Source organism: Strigops habroptila, chromosome 4, assembly GCF_004027225.2.
Source record: "Strigops habroptila isolate Jane chromosome 4, bStrHab1.2.pri, whole genome shotgun sequence".
Classification (NCBI taxonomy): domain Eukaryota; kingdom Metazoa; phylum Chordata; class Aves; order Psittaciformes; family Psittacidae; genus Strigops; species Strigops habroptila.
In genome coordinates this window covers 63,105,904-63,131,594 of record NC_046358.1, presented here as the reverse complement: position 1 = coordinate 63,131,594, position 25,691 = coordinate 63,105,904, and the positions used below count along the sequence as shown (strand labels likewise).

The window sequence follows — 25,691 nt, the reverse complement described above, 5'->3', positions numbered from 1 at the left end:
AGGAGGAATTTTGCTTATATAACTGCTTTGCCATTATCAGGAAAGGTGGTGTAACATGTGCTAAGGGAGATGAAAGCTGAACATGACATTTTTCTTTATTTTAAGCAGCAGAGTGATACTCTCACCTAATATAGTTGAATGTGTCTCAGGTTTTCAGTCTGCTATCCAACATGCTGGATACAGCGTTAGAAATCAGGTTTGGTTTCGATGGGAAGTGTGCTGTTTTCATGGCTGAACCATGTAGGAATAACAACACTGCATGTATGCACTCCATTCTTTAATCTTTTAAATACTTTGAAGTAAATACCTGGTTTATTCATCTGCAGTGTGACTGCTGTTTCTTCTCTCTGGTGCGTATGCATGTAGTTTAGCCACATATCAAATAAACCCTCATTGCAACATTCACAGCCTATTAGTGAGATAACTCCATAGACAGGATCCACAGCTTCCATACTAAATAAAGCATTTTAACAGAGTCATAGTGACAAGCACATATCCCATGTGAATGATTATATTCTTTGCACTTTGTTTATTCTATGCCTTTACAGCTGTATCTTTTTCATGTTCTTTCTCTCTGCTTAGACATGTCTGATAATTGCAAACAGATAAACTATGCAATTGTTTGCATTATACTGCCATAATTTTACTCTTTAGCTTGACAAAACTGAACCATGCTTTTTAGGATAAGTCCTTTCCTTTCATATTAAGATAGGTATTTCTTCTATCTATCTAACCTGTTCCAAAACCTTTTACATCATTTCAACAAGTCTAGCCTGCAGTGCAAACAATGGATCAGTTTGACAGAGGAGTAGAAGCTTGTCTTTTTTATTTTTTTTTCTCTGGATAGTGGTTGTAACTCTGTGTCATCATAGTCAAAGGTGAAATGTAGGCCCTGTTACTTAGTGGTTCCATTCTCCCCATGACACTTCAACCTCTGAGTAATGCAAGTAAATCTAATTCTTTCTGTTATATTCACTGATGTACATATGAACAGTGAGGAAAATAATGCCCGTTGTAATTTATCAGCTAGAAATGATATTTGGACAGAATAGTTTCACCTCAAGGTAGTTAAATTCAGGATTTTTTTGTATTGATTGTAAAACGTCATTGCAATCCTCGTCAAATTTTGCCCTGTTAGAATGTCCACATTCTTGACCAAAAGTTACACAAGGCAGAATTTTACCTGGATGCTATTTGTCTATATTATTTCTAAGCAAGCAAGTGTAATATCCTTCCAGGAAAACCATAGGTTGAACACTTAATTACAAAGCAGAAGAGTGATAGGGGCCCTGCCTGCTGCCTCTCCCTTTATCTTGTGATTTTTCCCCTTGCTTTCCAAAATGTTTGCACAGTAATAGCTGTAAGATAACAGCTGCCAGGTCCTTTTGGAAAAAGGAAAGCATGAGGATAACAGGTGAGAATATAATTTGAAGCTGATATTACAGTGAAGGCTGGGATGGTGCCATGTCAGCCATAGGAATGCCATCAGATGGGCAGCCTGTGTTGTCTTCCACTGCCTTGTCTGCTGCGCTGCTTCTGTCATCTGACACACATCCAAAACTTGTATCATATGGTCCAAGTGAGTTGTCTAAGTGGAGAACTAAAAGGATAATGGAATTATTTTTTATATATTGCTTAAAAGATTTGTATCCCTGTATACTCACAGTTTAGTTCAGTGATCCCTGGCAGCTAAATCCAGTCAACCTCTTTCTTATGTTTGAGGGAGCAAAAGATGAAGGCCCTGATCCACAATTTTCTGAAGATTACACAGTCCTCCCAGTAAGGCCCATTCAGCACTACATGGGTGGTCAACTTTCAAAGCTAGTTCCTAGTCTGATGTTCTGGCAGCTCTCAGCTCTTGCGTTTAAGCTGGGAAGGGTGTGTTGCCAGAGTTTTATTTTCATTTGATTTTATATGAGAAAAAAGTGTGTTTAGCCTCTCAGTGTTTGTTTAAACATTTAAAAGTAAAGTCCAGGAACATGATACAAATGTTTGGAGGCTGTGTGGTTATGCTTTAATGCAAGTTTATACATATTCATGGCAAACATAGAAGCAATCTTCTTTCTAAATTTCTTTAAAAATATTTTTACTCCTGAGAGCAGATATAGCTTCATCCCTCATTCTGTAACTGAAGTTGAATGAGTAAGGAGTCTAGGCTTATTTGGTTAATAAAAGATCAGGAGAGTTTTTTGAGCTGTAGTTTTGAATTTGCCCACAATTCTTTCAGCAGGTTTTCAGATAACGATATTTGCTGATATTTCAGAGGTTAAAAAAATAACTTGTAAGGAGGAAACACAGAGTTAAGGGGAGGTTTTTTTAAGCTAAAAATTAAAAATAATGAAGTACTATCAGTTGAAAACTAGTTTGGCTGGAGCTGATGATATGATTCCTAAAAAATTCATTTGCCAGTCCTGGGATAAACGTCGGACTTGATGGTCTTAAAGGTCTATTCCAACCTAGTTGATTCTATGATTCTCTGATGAAGACCAGACTATTTGAGCAGCTCTGTGCAGAAGTAACAAAATGTTCTTATGCAAAAACACTTGGGCTATTCCTTACCTGGGTCATTTCTTGTATCATCATAAAGCCGTCTGTGGGAAAAAGATTCAGACCTCTTCTTGCAACATATAAAATATCCAGTCAGACCAACTAATATAGATACCAAAATGGCTCCTACAATGACACCAACTATTATTCCTCCTTTGTTGGTTTTGTCTAGGAGAGAAAGAAAGATGAGAAAGTTGAATAACAAAAAGAAATCTGTAACATCAGACACTTGACGCGCTTTATAGCAGTGAAGGGCTTTGCGAATTGAGGCTTTTCACTAAGGATCTGAAACACTTTGCAGACTAACTAAACCATCCTCCCTGCAGAAACTTTCTGCCCTTGTAAAAGAAAACAGAAATCTCCGTCCTTGACTTTCAGGGGAATACCTGGGGTTTTAAAAAAAATGAAGGCTAAATGAGCTTTTTTAGTCAAATAAAAAGGTTCCAGGTTTAATTACAGAATCAACCACTATCCTTTTCTTGAAAGAAATAAGCAGTAATCGCCCTTTAAATGCAATTATTTTTAAGTATTTAAGCCAGCAGTTAAAATTGTATCCTCTGAATTTCAAGTAATTAACTTCTAGAGTACCAACTTTTGAGTATGCAAGGTAAGAAATCTGGTAATGCTTTCTGCACCTGTCCAGTTAGCAGAATAACTGCATTCCTCCAAGATATTCCTTAAATTTAATAAAAGTTTTCTTCCAAGTATTCTGTTTTTCTTGGAACTGAACTTGCTTTCCCACCCCCTTTCCTTTTCAGTCATGTTATCTAAAAATCGGGTACAATGTAATTGTTAGAACAGTGATGGAAAACATGGAAGTTGATGTTCCTGTAGTTCTTGGTACAAACTGTACTCTGCTGGGTATGATGGATAAGCCTGCATTAAAAGCTTGAAAGCCAATTAATGACAAAAAATGACTGTGTCTTCTAATCTTTCCTTTTCTTTTTCTAATGACCTGATTTAGAACAGCAGGGAGGAAAAGTTCCATGACAGTTCTATATTCCTTTGTTTTCCCACACATACTTGACTTGATAGTTAAATGCACAATTTAATGTAATTCCTTTGGAAGTATTTATATGGAGTCGTCTTTGGTCACAAAAGTTTCTGAACTGAAATAAGTTGATGCGTTACACGTTTTGAATCATAGAATGGTTTGGGTTGGAAGGGACCTGAAAGCTCATCCAGTTCCAACCCCCTGCCAAGGGCAGGGACACCTTCCACTAGAACAGGTTGCTCCAAGCCCCATCCAACCTGGCCTTGAACACTGCCAGGGATGGGGCAGCCACAGCTTCTCTGGGCAGCCTGTGCCAGCGCCTCATGACCTTCACAGGGAAGAACTTCTTCCTTATATCCAATCGAAATCTACCCTCTTTCAGTTTAAACCCATTCCCTCTTGTCCTGTCCTTACAAGAAAAACCTTCTCTTTTCCAGGTTGAACAAGCCCAACTCTCTCAGCCTGTCTCCATAGCAGAGGTGCTCCAGCCCTCACAGCATCTTTGTGGCCTTTCTCAGGGCTCACTCCAGCAGGTCCACGTCTTTCTTATGTTGGGGCCTGTCGCGGTTTAAGCCCAGCTGGTAACTCAGAACCATGCAGCTGCTCACTCACTCCCCACCTTCTTCCTCCCCCTGCTCCCGGAGGGATGGGGAGGAGAATTGAAAGAATGTAAATCCCATGGGTTGAGATAAGAACAGTCCAGTAACTAAGATATAATACAGAACCACTACTGCTACCACCAATAATAATAATGATAAGGGAAATAACGAGGGGAGAGGATACAATTGCTTACCACCCGCCAACCGATACCCAGCCCAACCCGAGCAGTGATCTGGGCCTTCCAGGTAACTCCCCCTAGTTTCTATACTGGACGTGACATGCTGTGGTATGGAATACCCCTTTGGCCAGTTTGGGTCAGGTGTCCTGTCTCTGCTTCCTCCCGACTACCCCTCCTCCCTGGCAGAGCATGAGACTGAGAAAGTCCTTGGTCGGAGTAAATATTACATTGCAAAAACTAAAAGCATCCATGGTATCAACATTGTTCCCAGGCTGAAAGTCAAAAACACAGCACTGCACCAGCTACTAAGAAGGAGCAAAAATGACTGCTGCAGCTGAACCCAGTACAGGACACCAGATGCTATTTCTGCACACCTGCTTTGAAGGTCCACTCCAGTATGAATGGGCAGTATCTGTCATTAGATTCCCTTATCCTTTGAAATGTTAAACAAGTAAATAGCAAATAAGTGAAAAAAAAAATATATTTTTTTATTTGGGTGAGTTTTATTTTTAGTCTGTGCTAGATCACCTTGTAATTCACATATCTGATAAAGCCTCCTGTTCAAGGAAAAAAAGGTGTTGTTATGATTTTGTTAAATCAGTTGGTCTTCAGTTAGACTTACCTTCATCAGCATCTTTTGAATCAGGTGAGGCAGTAGAAGGGTTGCTGAAATTATGGTTCAGCTCAGTTGTCTGCTGAATTGGGCTGAAGTTCTTTGTGGTACTGTCCTGCTTCACCATGGGTGATGTCAGAGCGATGCTGGTGGTGAACAACGTGGTGGGGTTGATTGAAGAGTTATCACTGGGGAGCACTGCAGGTGAAGGGGTGCTGTAGGTGGCTGTGGAGTTACTTGATGTCTCTGTGGATGTAGAAGTAGGTGCAGCACTTTTGGTCAGTCGAGAAAAGTCACCTGTTGTTGTAAATGTCACTAAAGTTACTGGGATTCTGTTGAAGATTGTAGCAGAGTTGTTTATTCCATCTTTAGATACCGTAGTTGCACTTAAAGACAAAGTGGTGCCATCAGTGGATCTCGGGGGTGTGCTGTTTGGCTCCCTGCTCATCTCTGTTCTTTCTGTTACGTTTTCTTCAGCAGTGGCCATTGTTGGTGCAGCATGGCTGATGATAGAAGGATTTATGGCAGTAGTCGTTGTCAGAACCAATCTCTTTGAAGTTGATTGCACTGTAGACTGATTGTTATCTGTAATTGAGTCATTTCTATCACTTGCTCCGTTTAGTTTTGCGCCCTCAGTATTGCTTTTATTCCATTGCAGCCTTACAAGCAGAAAAATGAAGATCATGCCACAGGAGAGTTGCATGGTATTGACTTCAAAGTTTGCTATATGTAGAATCTGCAAGAAATTCACTTTTCTTCATGGTTTTATTTTGCAAAACAAAGCTATTTTTACCAAACAAGCTAGTAAAAAAAGTTAGTGTTATACTATAGAAATCTCACTAGATTACCACGTGTTGATGCTGAAAAGTTTACATCCCTGAGTGTTAATGACCAAAGGAATAAACTAAAGCAATATTGATGATCAACAAAAGCTTTTTGCACAAGAACATTTCATGGTTCTGTAAACAGGTCTTGTACTCAGAGGGGAATGATTCAAACCCACTGCTGTAGAGCAAGATAATGATAATATGTTTGGGTAGCACACTTGAGGCAATACCTTCTGGGCAGGCAGCAATTCCAAGAGCATGCTAAAGAGCTATGCTCCATTGCGAAGAAATGTAATTGTTACAATTAGCCCTGAGCTGGTGGGGAATGTTTTGTGACCCTGAGCAGTGAGTGTTGTCTGAATGCTACCAGGAGCAAACTAACAACTAAATCAGTCCAGGGGTTATGGGTGATGCTGAATTTGTGGGGGAACTTCTTTTCCTGTAGGAAACTGGAAGCTATGCATTATGCATTATCTTTTCAAATGTTAAGATTGAAAAGGATGAGGAAAAACTCATCCCGAAGTTACACAATTGTAGCAGGTGTGCTGTTCAATGTACCCATGGGCTTTTGGCAAGGATGGGTGTGTTTTCTCTACAGATGAGAAAGTATGTAGTAAACTTTATGTAGTAAATGGTGACATGATGAGCATATTATTAATAGCACCTCTTTGTTTCTTGTGGTCTGAAGTAACATGTTCATATTTGCAGAGCTTTCACACTTACTATGCTTTTTAAGTCCCATAAAGCAGATTATTTTTACCTTTACATCAGTGATCCAACAATAGACTGAACAAATATAAAGCAAGATATAGAGAATTTATCTTCTAGAATCCAGAAAGAAATAATCATGGTCCCAGAAACATACTGGATTTTTGTTCCATGGCTCTTTCATCTAAAATTTGGATTGCTCTCCAAGAATGAGTTACTTCTCAATTCAGTGAGCAATGAATATTAAATTTTCAAGCTTAAATGTATTTAAATTTTTGTACTGAGAAAATAATTCATGACTTTTTGGTGAATTATGAAGAGGACTATAAATATGAATAATAATCTATGATTAATTTAATTTTCTCCTCTTACTAGCTAGTAACGTGACAAGTATAAGTGCCCTGGCCGAGCTTCCAATGTGTGTATTTCCTGTTCATTATCAGTATAACTAAACTCAGCAGAAGCACTAACAATGCAGCAGTACCTTTTTTAAAGAAGTTTGTTATAAAGTAGCATACACAGAATATATTCTTGCCTTCACCATCCCCAGCATTTAAAATGGGCTCTGAACTGACTCTGAGAGAACTCCCATACTTGCTTCATAAGGAGCATAAATACCCACTAAAGTATGAACTTGAGTGAAATACTGTCATTATTTATGGTTGCTACTTCTCTGCTTTAATGTTTGAATTTTAAAAAGGGGGGGGAATTAAAAAATTATTTTCTTAGAAATTACTCTAAATAGAATTTGGCTACAACAGCACTGACTGCCTTCCTGAACACTATATAAAAGAATATATAAGATATTAATCAGATCCACTAATAAGCATAAAAAAAAAAAAACCTCAGACTTACCTTTGAGCTCTACAAAACACACAAGAGGAACCTGCTGAAATCCTGCTATGGCCCAGAGTGCAATTAGTCTGGTGGGAGGAAGGGAGTGCAGGGACAATAAACGTGGCAGCGTGACAGGGGTGAGAAATGCGCCATCCGACTGAGGTGAGGTGAGGTGGGGCAGCCCTTCCCTGTACACGTCTGGGAACCAGCCACACTGACTTGGCCGCTGACATCACCCAGCTCTGTCATTACAGAGTCCACAGCAATTGCAGTATTTAGGGTAAAGTGGGGAGGCAGTGCTTATTGCTTAATCCTTCGGAAGCCTTTGAGCTGGTATTTCGAATGGGTGACTGTTTTCTGTAAACTGTAGAAACTATTGTTCCATGTGCCATGCATCTATTAATTTAGCAGAAGATAGTTTCTTGTTATTGCACTTTCCTGTGGTACACTGTGTGACATGAAAACTGGAAAAAGCCTGTCTTCTACAAAATGAAGTTCCGAGTTCTGTTAATGAAACCATGCTGCTAGAAATGGGTCTGATCCCATCTCCAAATATGTTCACAGTTGCAATAATTTTAGATAATCTAAATCCAAATGTTCTGAATGTATCAGATGTCATTAAATTTTAATTTGGAATACTTAGCCAACAACTTGTTACAACTCTTACTCCTCGCTTTAGGTTTAATATGAACAATACTGGATTAAAGTATTGTTATATAAAGTAATTAAGTATATAAAGTAAGAATGAGGAAGTCAGGCATATGATATGTAACTTAATATGCTGATCTAGTCGACCTGTGGATTTTTTTGTTATTCTTTAATGCTTTATGCATATTTATTTTAGGCAGGTATGTGGTTGAAGAGTGACTCAGAAGTGTTTTAGTATTGTGTGACTGTTTGAGTGGAATGCCATGATGTTGTTCTCGATTTCCACTTTAAATTTTTAACGAATCAAGTGCAAATACTATTTCATAACTTATCCTTGAGATAAGTGTTGAGGATATAGCCTATACAGGAGGTGTTTATATAGGACCAACTAGTGGTGTTTTCTTGAAAATACTGCAGTGGACAAGTGGAAGGTTTTCTGAGAAATGGATCAAGTTCTACCCTTTCTAATATCCCTTTTCAGAAAGTAAATTATTTCTGTGGTATGAAATGGGATGGTCTGTGAGAGGAGGGAGGACAGAGTCTGGTACCAGTGGGTTTGGCTTTCTTTGGAATCTAGCCTTCTCTGCAGTGTGTGACAAGCTTGCTATTCCTATTTGTTGCTATGTCTGCATGGATATACATCTAACAGATTGACCATGAGATCTGAAAATACGCACCACAGATTTGATTCCAGATTTGGACCTTAGGCAGCATTGACTAAATGACAAGCAATATACTTGGGTCAACAGTGTACTTCACACCAGCATGCACCCCCACTGGAGTACTATGTCCAGGTCTGGAGTCCTCAGTACAGGAAAGACATGGACCTGTTGGAGAGGGTCCAGAGAAGGGCCACAGAAATGATCATTAGGTTGGAGCACCTCTTCTGTGAGGAAAGGCTGAGAGACTTGAGGTTGTTCAGCCTGGAGAAGAGAAGGCTCCGGGGAGACCTTATTGTGGCCTTTCAGTTCTTAAAAGGGGCCTATAAGAAAGATGGGGAGAGACTTTTTAGCAGGGCCTGTTGTGATAGGATGAGGGGTGATGGTTTTAAACTAAAAGAGGGGAGATTCAGGCTGGGGGCGAGGAAGAAATTCTTTACAATGAGAGTGGTAAAATACTGGCAAAAGTTGCCCAGAGAGGTAGTGGATGCACCATCCATGGAGACATTCAAGGCCAGGCTGGATGTAGTTCTGGGCAACCTGATCTAGTTGAAGATGTCCCTGGTCATTGCAGGAGTATTGGACTAGATGATCTTTGAAGGTCCCTTCCAACCCAAACTATTCTACAATTCTCTTCTATGATTCTATGCACACATGAGGGTGCTGAGAAGCCTTTCTGATAGTTTTTTACAATGGAAGGTTATTTGAATAGAGATATAATATCTATTAGTAAATATAGTGCTCTGTTTGTGACTCAGTTCTTGGCTCAGTGTCATACACCTGCAGCGTGGTGCCAGGATGCTGGCACTGAGTGCTAGCCTGCTGTTCCTGGAAGGCAAAACCTGCAGCAGTGAGCCCAAGTGTGAACAGACTCAGAGCTGTAGCCATATGGTTGAGAGTACTCTAGGAGTGAGAGATGAGACTAACCTGTCATTCAGCTACATATTTATTAAGCAGCAGTTTCAATTCTGAAGAGTGTGTTTCAGTAGGTACCAGATCTGTAGGATTTTTTTATTATGTTGCTTTGCTTCAAAGGAGTCCAACTGAATAAACCTGAACAAGTAATTGAGCGGAGTATTCAGAAGGGGGCCTGGCTGGCCATGGCCAAACTTGGTGGAGAGCTTACCTACTGAAAACCCTCAAGTTGCACCAGGGGAGGTTTAGATTGGATATTAGGAAAAATTTCCTCACCAAAAGGATTGCCAAGCATTGGAATAGGCTGCCCAGGGAAGTGATGGAGTCACCATTCCTGGAGGTATTTAAAAGACAAGTAGATGTGGTGCTTAGGGACATGGTTTAGTGGTGGACTTAGCAGTGTTGGGTTAACCTTTGCAGTCGATAATCTTAAAGGTCTTTTCCAACTTAAATGGTTCTGTGATTCTATTATTTTAGTTCTTCATCAGTGCAAGTAGTGGCAGTGTAAGGGCGGTAAAAATAAAGTAACTTAAGAATTTAAAGAATTTTTTGGAAGTGTACAATGGGCAGAACTGCACTGCAGAGCACTGAATAACAAATCCCTGAATGAGTGATTCTATACCAAAATGCTGGACTATAAAAGGAGCTACATCATATATTATGGGATTTAAAATTCAGAACAGCAATCGGAGCTATAAAATGGGAAGCAGTGTTCCTGGGAAAAAACAGGGGATGCACCAGATGATGTTTTCTGTAGGAAACCGGAGGCCTGCGTGTGACCCTGTAAACTGTAAATCATCCAGAACCCTTGAGCAGCAGGATTAGCCAGGAACGAACGCTGCTAGGTCAAAACAGTGTTAGAACATGCATGTTCTCATCTTGAGGTTCAAATTATTGGATTAGTCATCTATTGTATGTCTTGTTTTTCTATACCAGTAGTTGATAAAAGACAAAGCTTAGCATTTTCAGAGCTGGGAGATCAGAGTAAAAGATGAGTCAGTAGAAGTGCCTAGCAACTAGCACCAGGGGGTTCAACTGCATGGAGAGCAGTCAGAGATGGGTGGCATTAGCCCTGATTTTACTCTATCACAGTAGATAGAATAAAATCTATCACTCTGTTGTGATAGAGTAAAATCAAGGCACGCCAGGCTTTCTGTAGAACTGGACAAATACTTGATTTTCACTGTCATTTAGATTAGCAGTTTACACCACAAGGGAAGTTTTGTGAATTACTTTTTTCCCCCACCCTCAGCATGCTTTTTTCCTGCCTTTTGGCACTATTTTCTCAGTAGCCTTTAGCACAGCAAAATTACCATAAATTCTATTGTACTGTATGAAAAAGAATATTGCAGCATTTTTAAGAACTCGGGTGAATCTGGAAGAGATGCTTTAGTTGGCAGGTATAGTCAGCAATTGGGCCTCACCTGCTTCATCTGGATAGATGATTTTCTTGATTATCAAAGGCTTCATGTACATAAGTAGCACAAAAGACTTAATTTTTTATTAGTATTATTCATATTATACTCAAGCCTATTATTCATGCTATACCAGAGCCTGAAAGCTCCAATTTAGAGAGAGATCTTGATTTAAAGAATAAGCAAGTTATCCTAAATCTTAGAGGACAGACAGAAATAAATAGCATTAAGGTTAGTGTATATTTGACTGAAGATACCATTTGTCCACAGTCTAGTATTACTTCTAGACCACAACTGCCTCATTTTGTTTCCAAAACTTCAACAGATATTTACACAAGCTAAAATACTTCCCAGTCAAAAAAAATTTGCATGTACTTGAATAGTCCACCATTTCTCATTCTTTTCTTCATTACTGGCACTGGCGGGGGAAAAAGGCCACTAATTCAGTTGCTTGGTTTCAGTTTCTTTGACTTGAGTATTTTAAATCAGAAGGATTTAAAGTAGTGGGTATTTAAGGATTTTAAGGTAGTGGGCTGCTACCTTAATCCTTATTACCTTTGAGTATAACTGAATTATTTCCTTTGTGCAATTACAGGCTTACCACTTGTGACACAGGAAAAGTGGATATCTTGGGTGTGCTTCTTAGAGCAGCCTGACTCACCGCACAACACCTAACACTGTGTTTTGCAGACTGTGTTGCATTTCTCCTACCCATTTGGTCACATAAGAAAAGCATTGGTTGTTTTGTGTATAGCATGGGCTTAATGTTGCTCCTGAGTCCTCACGCGTCGGGAAGGGTTTTCTCTTGCAAGGTGGTGTCTTCTGTAACATTCCTGAGTCTTGCGCTGCACTGGTTGTGATAGCACTTCCAATGACAGTGAGAAAAGGTGGTTTCACCCTCGGATTACTAAAGTGCAAACCCCCACTGCTGGTTAAATAGGAGAGCTGTGTGCTGTTCTTGTTAGGAGCATCCAAAACTTGAATGAAATCTGTAGTGAAGACAAGATCCATGCTTGGAAGAATAAAAGAATATACTGCTAGAAATTATATTCAGGGACAAGTTCCTTTTATTCAGCCATCTGTTATTTATCGGTAGTGGTATGGTGAACTTCTGCTAACTTCTAGTCATTGTGCTTTAATGTAGTATATGGATAAATCATATTTATTTATAAAATGATGATAGCTATATAGAATATATATGTAAAAGCAATAAGATGTTAAACATAATACAGAAATACACAAAAAGTTAGGAATGAGAGACCATTCTATTCTGTCTGAGTAAGAAATCCTCCTTCTGAGAAGTTGGCTTCCCAGAAGGAAGCAAATTTTGCCACTTCCTATTTGAAATCACTGTTTTCCAGGGAACAGTTGAACAGTCCCACATTTTGTCAGGAATCCCATCAGAACAAGGTGTTACCCTCAGTGGCAAACTACAGTGTTTGGGAAACTTGGAGTTATTTATTGGTTGTAATTATTTTTATAGGACCTCCCAAAACCACTAAGTACATGGAGAATCTGATCTCTTACACAGATTAGCTGCTCCTGTATAAAGCTGGTGAAGCTGGGAAAGAAGTGAGGTTATCTTGATTTGAACTGAACAAAATGAGACCATAACGTAGCACTTTAATAATAGATGCCATTGTGTATGCATATTCTTGTTTCTTCAAGGAAAGATTTTAAACCATATATGTTTTGGAATCAAAAGCAAAATGACAATCTAAAAGGGATGGCAGCGTCTCTCTACAAATAGAGCAGACAGCAAAAATAATGATTCTTAGATACATTGTAAAATAATGTTCCATTGTAACAGTGATTATCCTTAAGTTACTTGTAGTTTTCAGATAGTATGGGGAAACAGCCTGACAGTGGCTAATGACAGTTATCATGTTATATATTGTTGATTTTCTTGAGATCTGCGTGGTCTTTTTTTCTTTCTTTCCCATAATTAAAATACAGTTGATGATTTCCACAGCTACAGTCTTTCTAGAGTTTTGGAAGAGACGGAGAGCTGTATTAACCTATGACTGGGACCTCATAGACTGGGAAGATGAAGAGGTAAGACTAAACAGAAGTAAACCTGGAAATCATGCTATCAGCATGATTTAAGGGTAAATATCAATACATACTGTATACCAATTAGTCATTCAGATAATATTTGTATTTATAACACTAGTTGCAGCGTAAAAAAGTATACCCGAGTCTGTACAAGCATACTTTCCCTTCTGCAGCTAGCATTATAATTCCAAATATAATTCTACATCTATAGATTGAAAAATTGAGTGGAAATACTGCCTGTACAGAAGACAGGAGCTACTACTGATGTCAGCATAAATGTCTTTCAGTTTTGTGTTTCTTGTACTGGAAATTCCTAATCCTGTCTATAAATCAGACAGTCAAAGGGACAGAAACTAGATTTTATATCCTTCTTAGAGGCATAACTTGTCCTTTAATGTTCTGCTATCAGCATCAGCAATAATAAAATGATTTTATAACTTCATAAATCACTAGAGGACATAGCTGTAATTTAACTATATTGGTGACTTAACTGCAGCCTAAGTCTATAGAGACTTTACTACGACTTGTTTTATAGCTTTCCATAGATGTGGAGATACAAGCTGTTGGCTTGTAATAAATGGCTTAATATCACAAAATGCACTCTCATATCTGGCATTAATTTATAGTTTTCTTATCAATTTTTGCAGAGAACCTAGTGTTTAAGCCAATATTATGACCCGTGATCCTTTTAGTACACTCACATAGTGGGGGAGGCTCTTACAGTTTTTGTTCTTTGTCGGTCTCTGGCACTTTCAAAAGGGCAAATTCTTTGGATGTTTGGGTTGGAGCATTATAAAAAAGAATTTCTATCAATATAAATTTCCTACTTTATAGCACATGTATATCTGATTTTTGTTACCTCAGTGAAATAAGTGTTACAACAAATGGAATCTACCCTGTCGTTCCAGGAAGAGCTGCGCCCCCAGTTTGAAGCTAAATATTCCCAAGTGGAAAGAGTAAATCCCATCACAGGAAAACCTGAACCTTTCCAGCCTTTCCCTGATAAGCTCAGTCGACTAATGGTGTCTGTCTCAGGAATATTCTTCATGGTAATGTTTAATAATATTGGAATTATTGTAGCCTTTAATCTCATTTTGACGTAAATAGTAACACAAGTCATTAAGATTAGTGGATTTACATAAGATAGGCAAAACTGATTGTCTCAGTCTTACTGCTTGTTTAGGGATCTCTTTCTTTTAAAAGATGTAATATAGTTTTATTGAAGATGAACAATTAAGAAGTGTTTTAATTCATCAGTTGAGTATTTTCTTCTCTTGGAGTCAGCTCACCAAAACAAATGACAATCTTTAAAACACCTGTTAATTTATTAATTCACTGGAAATTATTTCAGGTGTTTATTTTGTTCTGATATCTGTATTCATAAATATTCCCCCATAGATTTCACTGGTCCTCACTGCAGTGTTTGCTGTTGTGGTGTATCGTCTGGTAGCCATGGAACAATTTGCTTCTTTCAAGTGGTATTTTATCAAGAAGTATTGGCAGTTTGCAACATCTGGCACTGGAGTCTGTATCAATTTTATGATCATCATGTCACTCAATGTTGTAAGTCTTCTGCACTTTCAAAGGATGGATTAATTTAAAAGAGTAATTTTTACAAGGTGACTGAGTTTACTGTATATTGGATATATATCATGTTCTTGCTTATTCACATAGCAGTGCCTGAAGCTAGTATTTCAGGTGTTTTTCCTCTTCTAATACTATGTTTGTCAAAGTTTTTCTCTAATAACTACTTAATTTGTCACTACACGTATTTGCTTACATTACCAAGTCACAGTGGTACAGACTACTGCATTCTATGTTTGCATTTTTGTTTTTTTACATTACCCTTTACAATACATCTCTAAATGTAACTACAGTATTTTATTATTTTCTTGGTTGATACTTTCTTTTTGCTTGGGTTTTTTTGGTTTTTTGTTTTTTTGTTGTTGGGTTGGTTTTGGTTTGGGGTTTTTTGTATTTATTTGTTTACTTATTTTATTGATAACTTTGAATTCTTCCCTTTCTCATTTAAAATGCAATTGTGACATTGGTGTTGCACAGTTCTAGAATCACTGTGATACATGATTTTTGTTTAAGCATTTCCTGTCATGTAACAGTGCAGGTTTAATCATTTGCTGTGGTAGAACAATGTACATTTGTATAAACTCCTTTCCTTCAACTGCATTATAATTTATCATTTTTCTATTCCCATGCAGGCACAGACATGTGCCTGCATTTCTACCCATGCAGGTAGGAAGGAATAATAGCACAGCAAAGACTGGCTTTTAATTCTGTTAAGAAGATTGTGCAGTCACTGCAATAGAAAAGAATTCTTCAAAACAGACAGTCATGTATTTATTTCTGTTATTATATCTGACAATTCTAAATCATAAAAAAGTACATTCAAGTGAACAAGCACACCTAAGCTATTGAAAATAACTTGCTATTAATAGTAAATACTCAAGGAAATATCTCTCAGAGTGTGTAACTATCTTGGGCTAAGTGTCATTTCAAATTAGGACTGGAGATAGTCAATATATAGACAGATAAGGAAGTTTTCAGTAAGAGGCTGATAATCCTTACCAGTATGTACATTCGTGCAAAGAAATGTGCAAAAGTAGGCTTTTTGCTTGCTTGTAGATCGCCTAGTTTTGCTCCTGAAGTTAGAGGATAAGCACCTTGTTAGGTTCATTAAGAGAACCATTGATGTCTGAACAGTTCTCTTGATCTATTGGCTCTTAATTTATCTTTGTTGTATATTTAATATATATACTTAGATATATACATTTACAAGAGAAGGGGACTAAAGTAGTGCAGTGAAGTTTTTATAGGAAACTATACATCCACGTGCAGCTACCTTCTCTGCCTGGATACCTTGATGCTGTAGGCAACAGAACACCTATGCATTTCATGCTTCTTTTCATTCTGTATTTGACAACAAACAGGATGTGCTATACTTACACTATTTCTTATTTCTGTTTTAGGTATATGAAAAGGTTGCCTATCTCCTGACAGACTTAGGTATGTAGGTCTTTCTTTACTAGTGGTATGGTTCTTGCTAGCTGTGTCATGTACCTTGATATTTCCAGAAAACGGGGGTTTGAAAACTTCATCGATGCCCAGTATGATTCTGGCATTTCCTTAAGGAAGTAAGAAGTATCAGAGAAAGAAATGATACTATTATTTCACTAAGAAAATAACACAAAAGAAAGGAGTTTATTCTTATACTTCTACTTTTTATGTTCTATAGAATAAATTGTCGTCTTATAATAGAACAAAAGTCAAAATATATTCTTTCTTAAAATGCTAAAATTGATTTTTTCCATTTTTCCCAAATGCTTGTTCTGGGTTGTTTTTTTCTTTTTTTTTTTTTTTTTTTTTTTACAGTTTTTTAATATGAACTTTCATATGGACAAAATGGTTAAGATAAAATTACATTGTCTGAGATAAAACCGTTAAGTCATAAATTTTTAACTAGCACTAATTCTGTCACTTTAAAAATTTATGCTGAAGCCTCTCACCGTCATTCGGTCATAGAGCTTTCTATCTTACAGAAAGCAAAGAAAGCAGAGATAGCATTTAAAATCTCGTACTGTGTGAATATGTTACCTTTGCGTGTTTTGTCTTACCTGCTTTTTCAGCCCACGTCAAAATAAGCAATTGATATTGTCATAGTTTAAAACCAAGCTCGCTGCTTAAATGTAACAGCTCCCTCTCCTGGTTCAAGTGTTGAAGAGCGTGCACTAAACAAGATGCTTAGAACAGTGTTTCAGTTAACAAGCCCCTGAACAGGTTAGAAGATTCAGAATGCATAGTCAACTTTGCAAATTATTAAAATATAAAATGTAAAATTATATTTTCACATATTTTAATATAGTTAATATAATTAAATTTAATATATTTTTAATATATTAAAATATAACAAATATTTTAAAATATTCTTTTTCACGTCACACTGATTTGTATTCCTACTTAACTTTTTCAATATATTATATTGAAATGCAGACCAGGGAATGGGAAAGAAAATTAAGATTTCATTTAAGTATACAAGCTGATTTTTCCCAAAATATCTGAAACAATTTAAAAAAAAAAAAAAAAAAAGGCTTCTTGAAGTAAGCCTTGCTAGCACATCAGGTGTTTAAGCTGGGTAGCACACTCAACTTGCTAAGGTTTTTTATATCAAAGAGAAGGAGGATATCTTAACTTCTGGGAACAAGTGCCCATTTGTAAAGCTAGTATCGTGTACATTTTTGTCCTAATTTAAGCATCATTACGCCAAAGTAATTTATTAAGTAGTACAAATTGTAACTGGAAAATCCAGGCAGTTTAGACTTCCAACTTATGGATGTGCTTCAAAACTTTTATGCGTGTGCTATATTTCAAGTTTGATACATCTGTCAGAGAAATTTGAATTAGTCATTATCCCCTGAGTTCTAATTCAGACATGAGGAGGATGAAGTAGTGGTCTTAGAGATGTATTTAGAAGGCGAGATCCTTGTGTGAGAAATCAACTGGCTGTTGATTGTGTCTCTTTCCTGTGTTTTCCTTGGCAGCCCCTGTCTATCGCTCTGTTGACGCCAAGTGCTTCTGCTTTTTGTTTGGTTTTTTTTTTTGTTTTGTTTGGTTTTTTGGTTTTTTTGTTGTTGGGTTTTTTTTGGGTTTTGTTTTTTGGTTGGTTTTTTTTTGTTATTGTCATGTTGTGGTTTTTGTTTGTTTGGTTTTTTTTAATCAAGATACCTGCAGCCTTAAAATTAAGGATTTTTACTGAATTCAGAACTCTTTGATGGGAATGGAACAGGTATCTTCCCACAGAGTTTTGTCCTGTTCTGTACCAAGGAGCTTGTATCTCCTGTTTCCACTTAGAACCAACATAGTCTGAGCTGAGACAATGATTTTGTGACCTGCAGACTGAATGCTTTGAGGAAAAAAAATTGCAACCTGATGGGGCACCATGACTGGAAACCATCAGTTGTTCTGTTAGTGTTGCTCAATCTGTGAGCAAATTTATGCATAACTCAATGTCATTTTTGTTTATATAATCTATATTGTGTCTTTACACAGAGCACCCTCGAACAGAATCTGAATGGGAAAACAGCTTTGCCTTGAAAATGTTCCTCTTCCAGTTTGTCAACTTGAATAGCTCCATCTTTTACATTGCCTTTTTTCTTGGCAGGTAAGGTATCTTAGCCAATTGCACTTAAAGGAAAACTTTCACAGGACTCATAATCATTGCTAATTTTGTAGGTTTGAAGAAAATAAATCAACAATTTGAACTGTGAGATTTAGATGCAAGTCACTTTCTGAGGATAATTAATAACACTAATATTTTTAACTCTGTGTGACAGTTAGACCCTTGAAATATTTACTCATGAAACTAGACAGTAAAAAGTCTACTTTTTAATTGGGGTCTATGTACATGACTTTCCTACTAAATAAGAATTCAGAACTTTTGAACATACAGCCACTTCCTAAACGTGGGTCTGTATTTAGCCCCACATTAATAGGCTTTATTAATTTTTTCTTGATTATTCCCTTAGGGTTACATTTCCCAGAATCTATTTCTGTAAATAATAAATATTGTCTGGCAGGTCTTGTACAAGAGTAGGACACAGAAATTCTGGCTCCAGTGTTTGTGTTTATCTTTAGCTCAGATCATGAGATACAGGACAGGTCTAACCTTGCTTCATCTTCACTTCGATATGATCAGAATTATAATTCCTGCAGAACCTAGAGTATTTCAGAGTACCTTCTATAAAGTTTTATAATATAATTTCAGTTCAAGATTGTTTGGAAAAAAAACCAGACAACACTCTAGGAACAAAGAGAGTTGGTAATGTCTACTTTTTCATCCAGTTGTGCATTTACGTAGGGTTTTTAAACTTCTTTGTATCTTGCTATTTCCTGTGCCTAGTAGGACCAGGCACAAGGTTTTTTTTCTCTCATCTAAAACTTTCACTAAGGTCATTAAGAATTTTGATTCAATTTGTTATACAAGAATCTCTTAGATCTCTGAAAATCATTTGGTTCTGATGGGTTTTGAAAAATTTTTTTGAGACTGCGCACTTCACATGGCCAAGCAGATCTCTGTTCTGCAGTAAATTCTGGTGTACTGCAATGTCTTATCTTCTTAGAAGTAGATTAAAGAGTCCGAATATCTAACATCTAAAACCACTGAAGCGAGGATTTTTGTCTTGGGCATGACAAAAGCTTAGAATCACTTGCAAAATGATGGTCCTTGTTTGCATTCTGAAACTTCCATATCCTACAAATACCAGATTTAAGCCTCTGTGATTTAATCTGTTTATATTTCCTGAGTTTGCTCAGTGAATGTTGTGAAATAACTACTGATACAGGGTGTTCTTGGAATGTCCACTGAGAAACAGAAATCTTATTTTCCAGATTTGCAGGCCGCCCAGGAAAGTACAACAAGCTTTTTAACAGATGGAGACTGGAAGAGGTGAGAAATGCCATTCTGTGTTCCTGTGAAATTCCCATGTGTCAAAAGGAAATGGCTGAAGGATATTAATTTAAGTGCAGTGAAGACTAAACTCTTATTTATAGTAAAGGATAGGAAACAGAACATGTGTTTTTCCTTCTGCATTCTCCACTGTGCTGAGTGACCCTGGCCAAGACACACAGTTATTTCTGTCTCTGTCTTTGGGAAAAGCAAACAGTGATGTTCCCTTACCTCACTTCTAAGTCCTATGTGATTGGAATCTCCTGGGTGTGTAGAATTTTTGGATGGAGGACATAAACATAATCTGTCAGCTTTTTTATCAGCCTCTTAAGCTTCTGCCAGCACAGGAAAGACTTGGAGCTGCTGGAGCGGGTCCAGAGGAGGCCACAAAAATGCTCCAAGGGCTGGAGCACCTCTGCTATGGGGGAAAACTGAGAGTTGGGGTTGTTCAGACTGGAGACAAGAAGGCTCCAGGGAGACCTGAGAGTGGCCTTTCAATACTTAAAGGGAGCTTATAAGAATGATGAGGACAAACTTTTTAGTAGGGCTTGTTGCAATAGGACAAGGGGGAATAGCTTTAAACTGACAGATGGGAGATGTAGATTAGATAATAGGCAGAAATTCTTCCCTGTGAGGGTGGTGAGGCCCTGGCACAGGTTGCCCAGAGAAGCTGTGGCTGCCCCATCCCTGGCAGTGTTCAAGGCCAGGTTGGACATGGCTTGGAGCAACCTGATCTAGTGGAAAGTGTCCCTGCCCGTGGCAGGGGATTGGAACTGGATGAGCTTTGGAGATCCCTTCCAACCTTCTTTGATTCTGAGGTTGAAAAGAAGAAAAATGATATTTTCAAAATCTACTTGAAAATGTGCTGGAATTGCACCTCCCTGGATATTGCTACCATGCTGAAGTTATCTCTGAAGAACAGGTTTCTTCTATTGAACCTTGGTAGCCACAGAGTAAAATACCATAAATTTCTTGTCCATGTTCTAACAAGAGTTTCTGTAATTACTAAGCATTTTAATAGGGCAATTTATATAGTTAAGATACTGGTACCAGAGATTCAGCTGCTAAGTCTCTGTTCACTTAGGATGTTACAAATGAAACATTGCTCCATTCTTTTGAAATGAATTTGTATGTATTGTTCTAAGTGAGATGAACTATATCATTTATCATATACCAAGCACTCATACCCTTATGTAATATGATCTAGTTCTCCAAGAAATATGTCTGAAGTTTGTTCAACTGAAGTCTGTGTCAATATTTCTGTTATTAATATTTTTTTAATATTTCTGTAGCTAGGGGGTAGTGTTTTTCACCAAACACGTTTGAGTATTTTTCATTCACCTTCTAACAAATAAAAATGAAAGGAATTCTCTGATTTTAGCTATTGATCTTTTCCCATTTCATTTCAGTGTCATCCTAGTGGCTGCTTGATAGATCTGTGCTTGCAAATGGGAGTTATTATGGTTTTAAAACAAATGTGGAACAACTTCATGGAACTAGGCTATCCGTAAGTTCAGATCTTAAAATTTGGTTTACAAATAGTGATTACATTAGTGTGATTCAGTGATAGAGAAAAATATTGTTATGTTTGGAGAGTATTTTTGCTTTTGGCATCTCATATACTATAACTTTATTCCCAAGGGAAGCATTAGCTGCTGCTCTAAGATAAAGCTTCTTGGGGTATGTGAACCATCTAAATTGTTTACTGTGATTTCATTTTCCATAACACAGAGCTGCTCAGCTACTGAAGAGAATAGTGGGCTAAGAGTCTTACAGTTCTGTTGAAACCAAAGGATATGTTTTCAGGAGAAGGTTGCTCATCAAATATTAATCCAATCAAAGTCTCAACCGTGAAAGTCTGTATGAAAGGGTTATGCTCACAACATGCAATCATTCTGCAAATGAGGGGCAGTGTACTGTATTGTTGTGAGGCATGGACTTCTGAAAAGAGGAAATCTACCTGAAGTATCAGTCTTCCTGTGTTCTCAGCCCAGAATTTGAGAACATGCTTATATTCCTTCGTGGCAAGCAGAGTTTTGTGTTGACAAGCCATTGTTTGCAACTGAGGCAGCAGTTGCTCCTTCAGTAGCGAGAGAGATCAAGCGCTGAACCCTAAATTAGCTTGAGAAAAAGTAAGAGCCTGTTAATAAAAATACTTACAAGAAAATTATTTCCTATCTTCAGTCTCTTCTCAGTAATATCTGGTAACAAACAATAGCCTTTAATTGCCACATCTGTCAGTACTAGGTAATAGTTTTCATTTGTATAACACTTTAATTTGTGAGACTTGTACGTACTTAATATTTATAAATACTTTGTGAAAGGACTTCTGCACAGCTCTATTAAAAATCATCTTAAATCTTTGCAGCTTCAGCAACACCTTTTTAGACACGCTTGCTTCAAGAAAAAAATATTCTGTAGAGCATCTAGATCTTTAGGTTTGTTCCAAAATAGTAGACGTGTTTGACTGTTCAGTGCATTCCAGTAGCACAGATTTCTTACTGAGCTTCACTTACTTGGTTTGTCTTCTATAGGATTGAAAACAAAGCATTATTTGCTGGTTTGATGCTCTTGCTATGCATGGTTGGTTTTTTATTTAGTTAAATCCTACAGAAAAAGTCCATGCAAGCAAATACCATATTCTGAAAAGCTTATTTGTTGAATGCCTTACATGCTACATGAAAGACATAAGTAAAATCATAATGCAGAATTTTGAGGACTTCTTTGAATTGTATCTTATATGATATCATAAGTGTTTGCAGAAAATACCTGAATAAACATTCAGGTGCCGCTCAAAATAAGCCCTCTTAGTTCAAAACAATACCAGCAAGTTTTGTAAATTACTGAGCAAATACAGTCAATGATACTCTGTTTATCTAATAAAGTTTATTACAGAATTGGTGGTCACGACGCAAAATGAAGAGAGGAGGGCAATTAATGGAGCATAAAATTTCTCTGCCTCAGTGGGAAAAGGATTGGAATCTACAGCCTATGAATCTTCATGGTTTAATGGACGAATATTTAGAGATGGGTGAGCAAATTTAGGGAGGTGTCAGTTTTCCTAAGAAACTGGAACTATATTCCATGTTAAAAGATCTTTTGCGCTTCCAGTTTCTAACCAGAGAAATACCTGTCTAGTTTTACAGTTTGGCTTCACCACCATCTTCGTTGCTGCCTTCCCACTGGCACCTCTCCTGGCATTACTTAACAATATCATAGAAATAAGGTTAGATGCATACAAGTTTGTCACTCAGTGGCGAAGACCTATGCCTGCAAGAGCAACAGATATAGGTGAGAGAACCTAATGTCATTGTCATCATCAGGTACCATCTCTTTGTGTTTCTTTAATGCAGCTTAACCCTTAAAATAGTTCATGCGTCAAAAGTAAAACTGATAATGTAACCCACAGGTCTCAGTGACAACTCTCCTGTTAAGCAACAAAAGGATACTCAGTTGCTTAGCTAAGAGGACTCCTCAAATTTGTTTTTCATTTCCAAAAAGGGATCATAATAGTTGGAATTTTGAAAATAGGCTAAATGGTTTTTTAGGATTCTGATTTGTGGAACTGTAGGTCCAAAATGCTATTTGAAATATAAGGATTAAATTCACTTTTGCTTTAAAACTGTATTAAATAAAATAGGAAATCTCTTTCCAACATCTTGTATTTGGCCTCTGTAACCAAGGATTGTGGTTATACCTTTGTTGCTTTTGCCATTTCTTCTCATCGGGGTGTGTCCTACTGTAAAACTTCATTCAGGTGGAGCCAGTGGTGGCGGGGGTGTGGGGACATGGTTTAATCTTGGTTAGCTTTTCTGACTGAGTAGGTCTTTCTCAATAAGAAAGGAAAAATGTATGACTAACAGTGACTTAAGTGTCATTAGTATGACTTAATATGATTGTAAAAACTTAATGATTTCATTGTCGTTTCTCTTGTTTCTAGGTATCTGGTATGGGATTCTGGAAGGAATTGGAGTCCTGGCTGTCATCACCAATGCCTTTGTTATTGCTATTACTTCTGACTACATTCCACGTTTTGTCTATGCATACAAATATGGTCCCTGTACAGATCAAGGGTACAGACAAGAAAAGTAATGAAGATATTCTTTATATATACATGTATAACTCGGTGGAAGCTCACTTTTGCAGCTGTCTTTTTGTGTTAACATACATACCATATATCAGCAATATTTTACCTTTTACAACTGTGCAAATCTTTGCAGATGTTACGTGCAAGTAACTCAGCCATTCCAGAGAGTTTGCAAACAGACTTCACAGACATATAAGTGGAAAATCATGTCTTCCCTTCTAAATGTGAAGAACAAAGTTCACTACACATTGTAACTGTTTTCAGGCTTTCTCTAGATAAGGTTTTCTTCTTTTCTGTAATAGTTCTGGACTGTCTTCTCACACTATGCTCTCACATGCATATATATGTGTTGCCAAACCCTCTTTTATCCTAAGGCTTGTTCACCCTCAAACTTCCCTGCCTCTCTTCAGAAATGCTTGCAGCCAAGTTCCAGCAAGCTTGGCCTTGACACTATTGGCCTGACTCCATGTATAGTTTTTCTTAGCTTCAGGCAAGGTAGCTTGCCTTTGTCCCATTAGGCAAATTTCCTGTGTTTCTCTCCAGCCACTTACCAATGTCTCTGAACTGTGTGCCTACTGTGCTCTGTCTGCATTTCCCACTGTCTGTCATGACCTTTTACATGATCTAAACAGATCACAGTACTTGTGGGCATCCTCTCTTTTGTTTGGGGACCAGTGCCCCAAATAAAATATAGGTGGTTTTAGGGGATGGTTTTGGAGGTATGCCGTGCTGCATAACCACTTCAGGAAGAAAGTCTTCACCTTATGTCTTTTCCTTTCAGATGCTTAAAAGGATATGTCAACAGCAGTTTGTCAGTATTTGATTTGAGTGAACTTGGAATGGGTTACTCAGGATACTGCCGGTACGTTTCGATGCTCTCCCTTCTTGTAATACATGCATAAACGTTAAGACAGACATTAAAATGTCTTAATCAGTGCTTAAATTACTGGTGTAATGGGGGGTGGGGTTTGCCTGTAAAAGCATTGGAGTTCAAATCGGTTCAGCATGGAAGTCTCAGGTGCAAACAGTGTGTCACAGGATGCAGTACTAATACACTGGAAACCCGTGTTCTGAGATTTTCCAGGAGTCTTGCAAGCCCTGTCTTTCGTGCCTCTATGAATTATTTCATTTCAAAGCTTCTCCAGCTGCCACGAGGGTAAAAATTCTCACTTTGTTTTTTTTAAGCATTCTGAGGTCTATTAATTAAAATACACAATTAAAATTTTGTTGTGGCTCTAACCCATTTAGAGATCCCAAACAACTCTGCAAGATATATACAAGAAATTTGGCATAAAAATTTAATACGACATTGCATGAGTGCACTGCTGGCTTCAGAATTAGTTTTGCATTGAGAGTTAGCTTGAGTGGTCTAAGAAGTTCTAGAATCATGTTACATTTATGCAGACTTTGTCTGGAGAATCTCAAGCACTTACAAGCACAGATAAGAACCAGTTTAGAGTCAACACTATTTAGAGTCAATCTTGAACTTCACACTCCAAGGTGTCAGCTTTGCAACAACAAAAGAAGTTTTTTGCTCTGGATTTTTGGAAGCAAGAAGTGCCATCTACATTTATTTCTTTATTATTTAATTGCTTATACTGTGGACTATTCTTCTCCTTTTCTGTTTAATTCCTCTTGAAGCATGCTTTCACTTCAGTTTCTCTCCTTGTCCTGGTTTTCAAGCACAGACTAACTTACTGGGTTTTGATTTGCTTTCCAGGTATAGAGATTACAGAGCCCCACCATGGAGTTCAACTCCGTATGAATTCACTTTGCAGTTCTGGCATGTCCTGGCAGCACGGCTGGCCTTCATCATAGTATTTGAGGTTAGTCATGAAAAGGAACAATTCCTTTCTACCTCTTTAAAGTCTCAGTTGATTTTTTTTTTTTCCTTTACAGTAGTCACATAAAAAAAAATGTCAGCATCATCAGCTTCTTGTTAATTACAGTCAGGAGAAAGAGGGGAAAAAATCACCTTCCCCAAGCTGTTGTCAATCAGACTGAATTGGCAGAGCACACACAGATTTTAGAGTCCTTCCAAAATCGTATTTCCTTAACAGTCATGCATCATATCAGTTCTGAATCAAATCTTTAATGTTTTATTGAAAAAGAAGTGCAACTCAGGTTTACATTTAAGCACAGTTATTACTG

General features: G+C 37.6%; 1 protein-coding gene across 4 annotated transcripts in view; it reads left to right on the top strand.

Annotated features, from left to right (window-relative positions):
* The window catches only part of ANO3 (anoctamin 3), a 204,430-nt gene that overhangs the window by 171,607 nt on the left and 7,132 nt on the right, over positions 1–25,691 (top strand). For all 4 annotated transcript variants that reach the window (XM_030483533.1, XM_030483534.1, XM_030483535.1 and 1 more), the window contains exons 15-26: positions 12,914–12,996; positions 13,905–14,045; positions 14,395–14,559; positions 15,981–16,017; positions 18,058–18,169; positions 19,396–19,453; positions 20,863–20,960; positions 22,339–22,484; positions 22,592–22,744; positions 23,394–23,541; positions 24,322–24,402; positions 25,261–25,366. In XM_030483533.1, the coding sequence (XP_030339393.1) occupies positions 12,914–12,996; positions 13,905–14,045; positions 14,395–14,559; positions 15,981–16,017; positions 18,058–18,169; positions 19,396–19,453; positions 20,863–20,960; positions 22,339–22,484; positions 22,592–22,744; positions 23,394–23,541; positions 24,322–24,402; positions 25,261–25,366 (1,328 nt within the window). The remainder of the gene's footprint in view (positions 1–12,913; positions 12,997–13,904; positions 14,046–14,394; positions 14,560–15,980; positions 16,018–18,057; positions 18,170–19,395; positions 19,454–20,862; positions 20,961–22,338; positions 22,485–22,591; positions 22,745–23,393; positions 23,542–24,321; positions 24,403–25,260; positions 25,367–25,691) is intronic.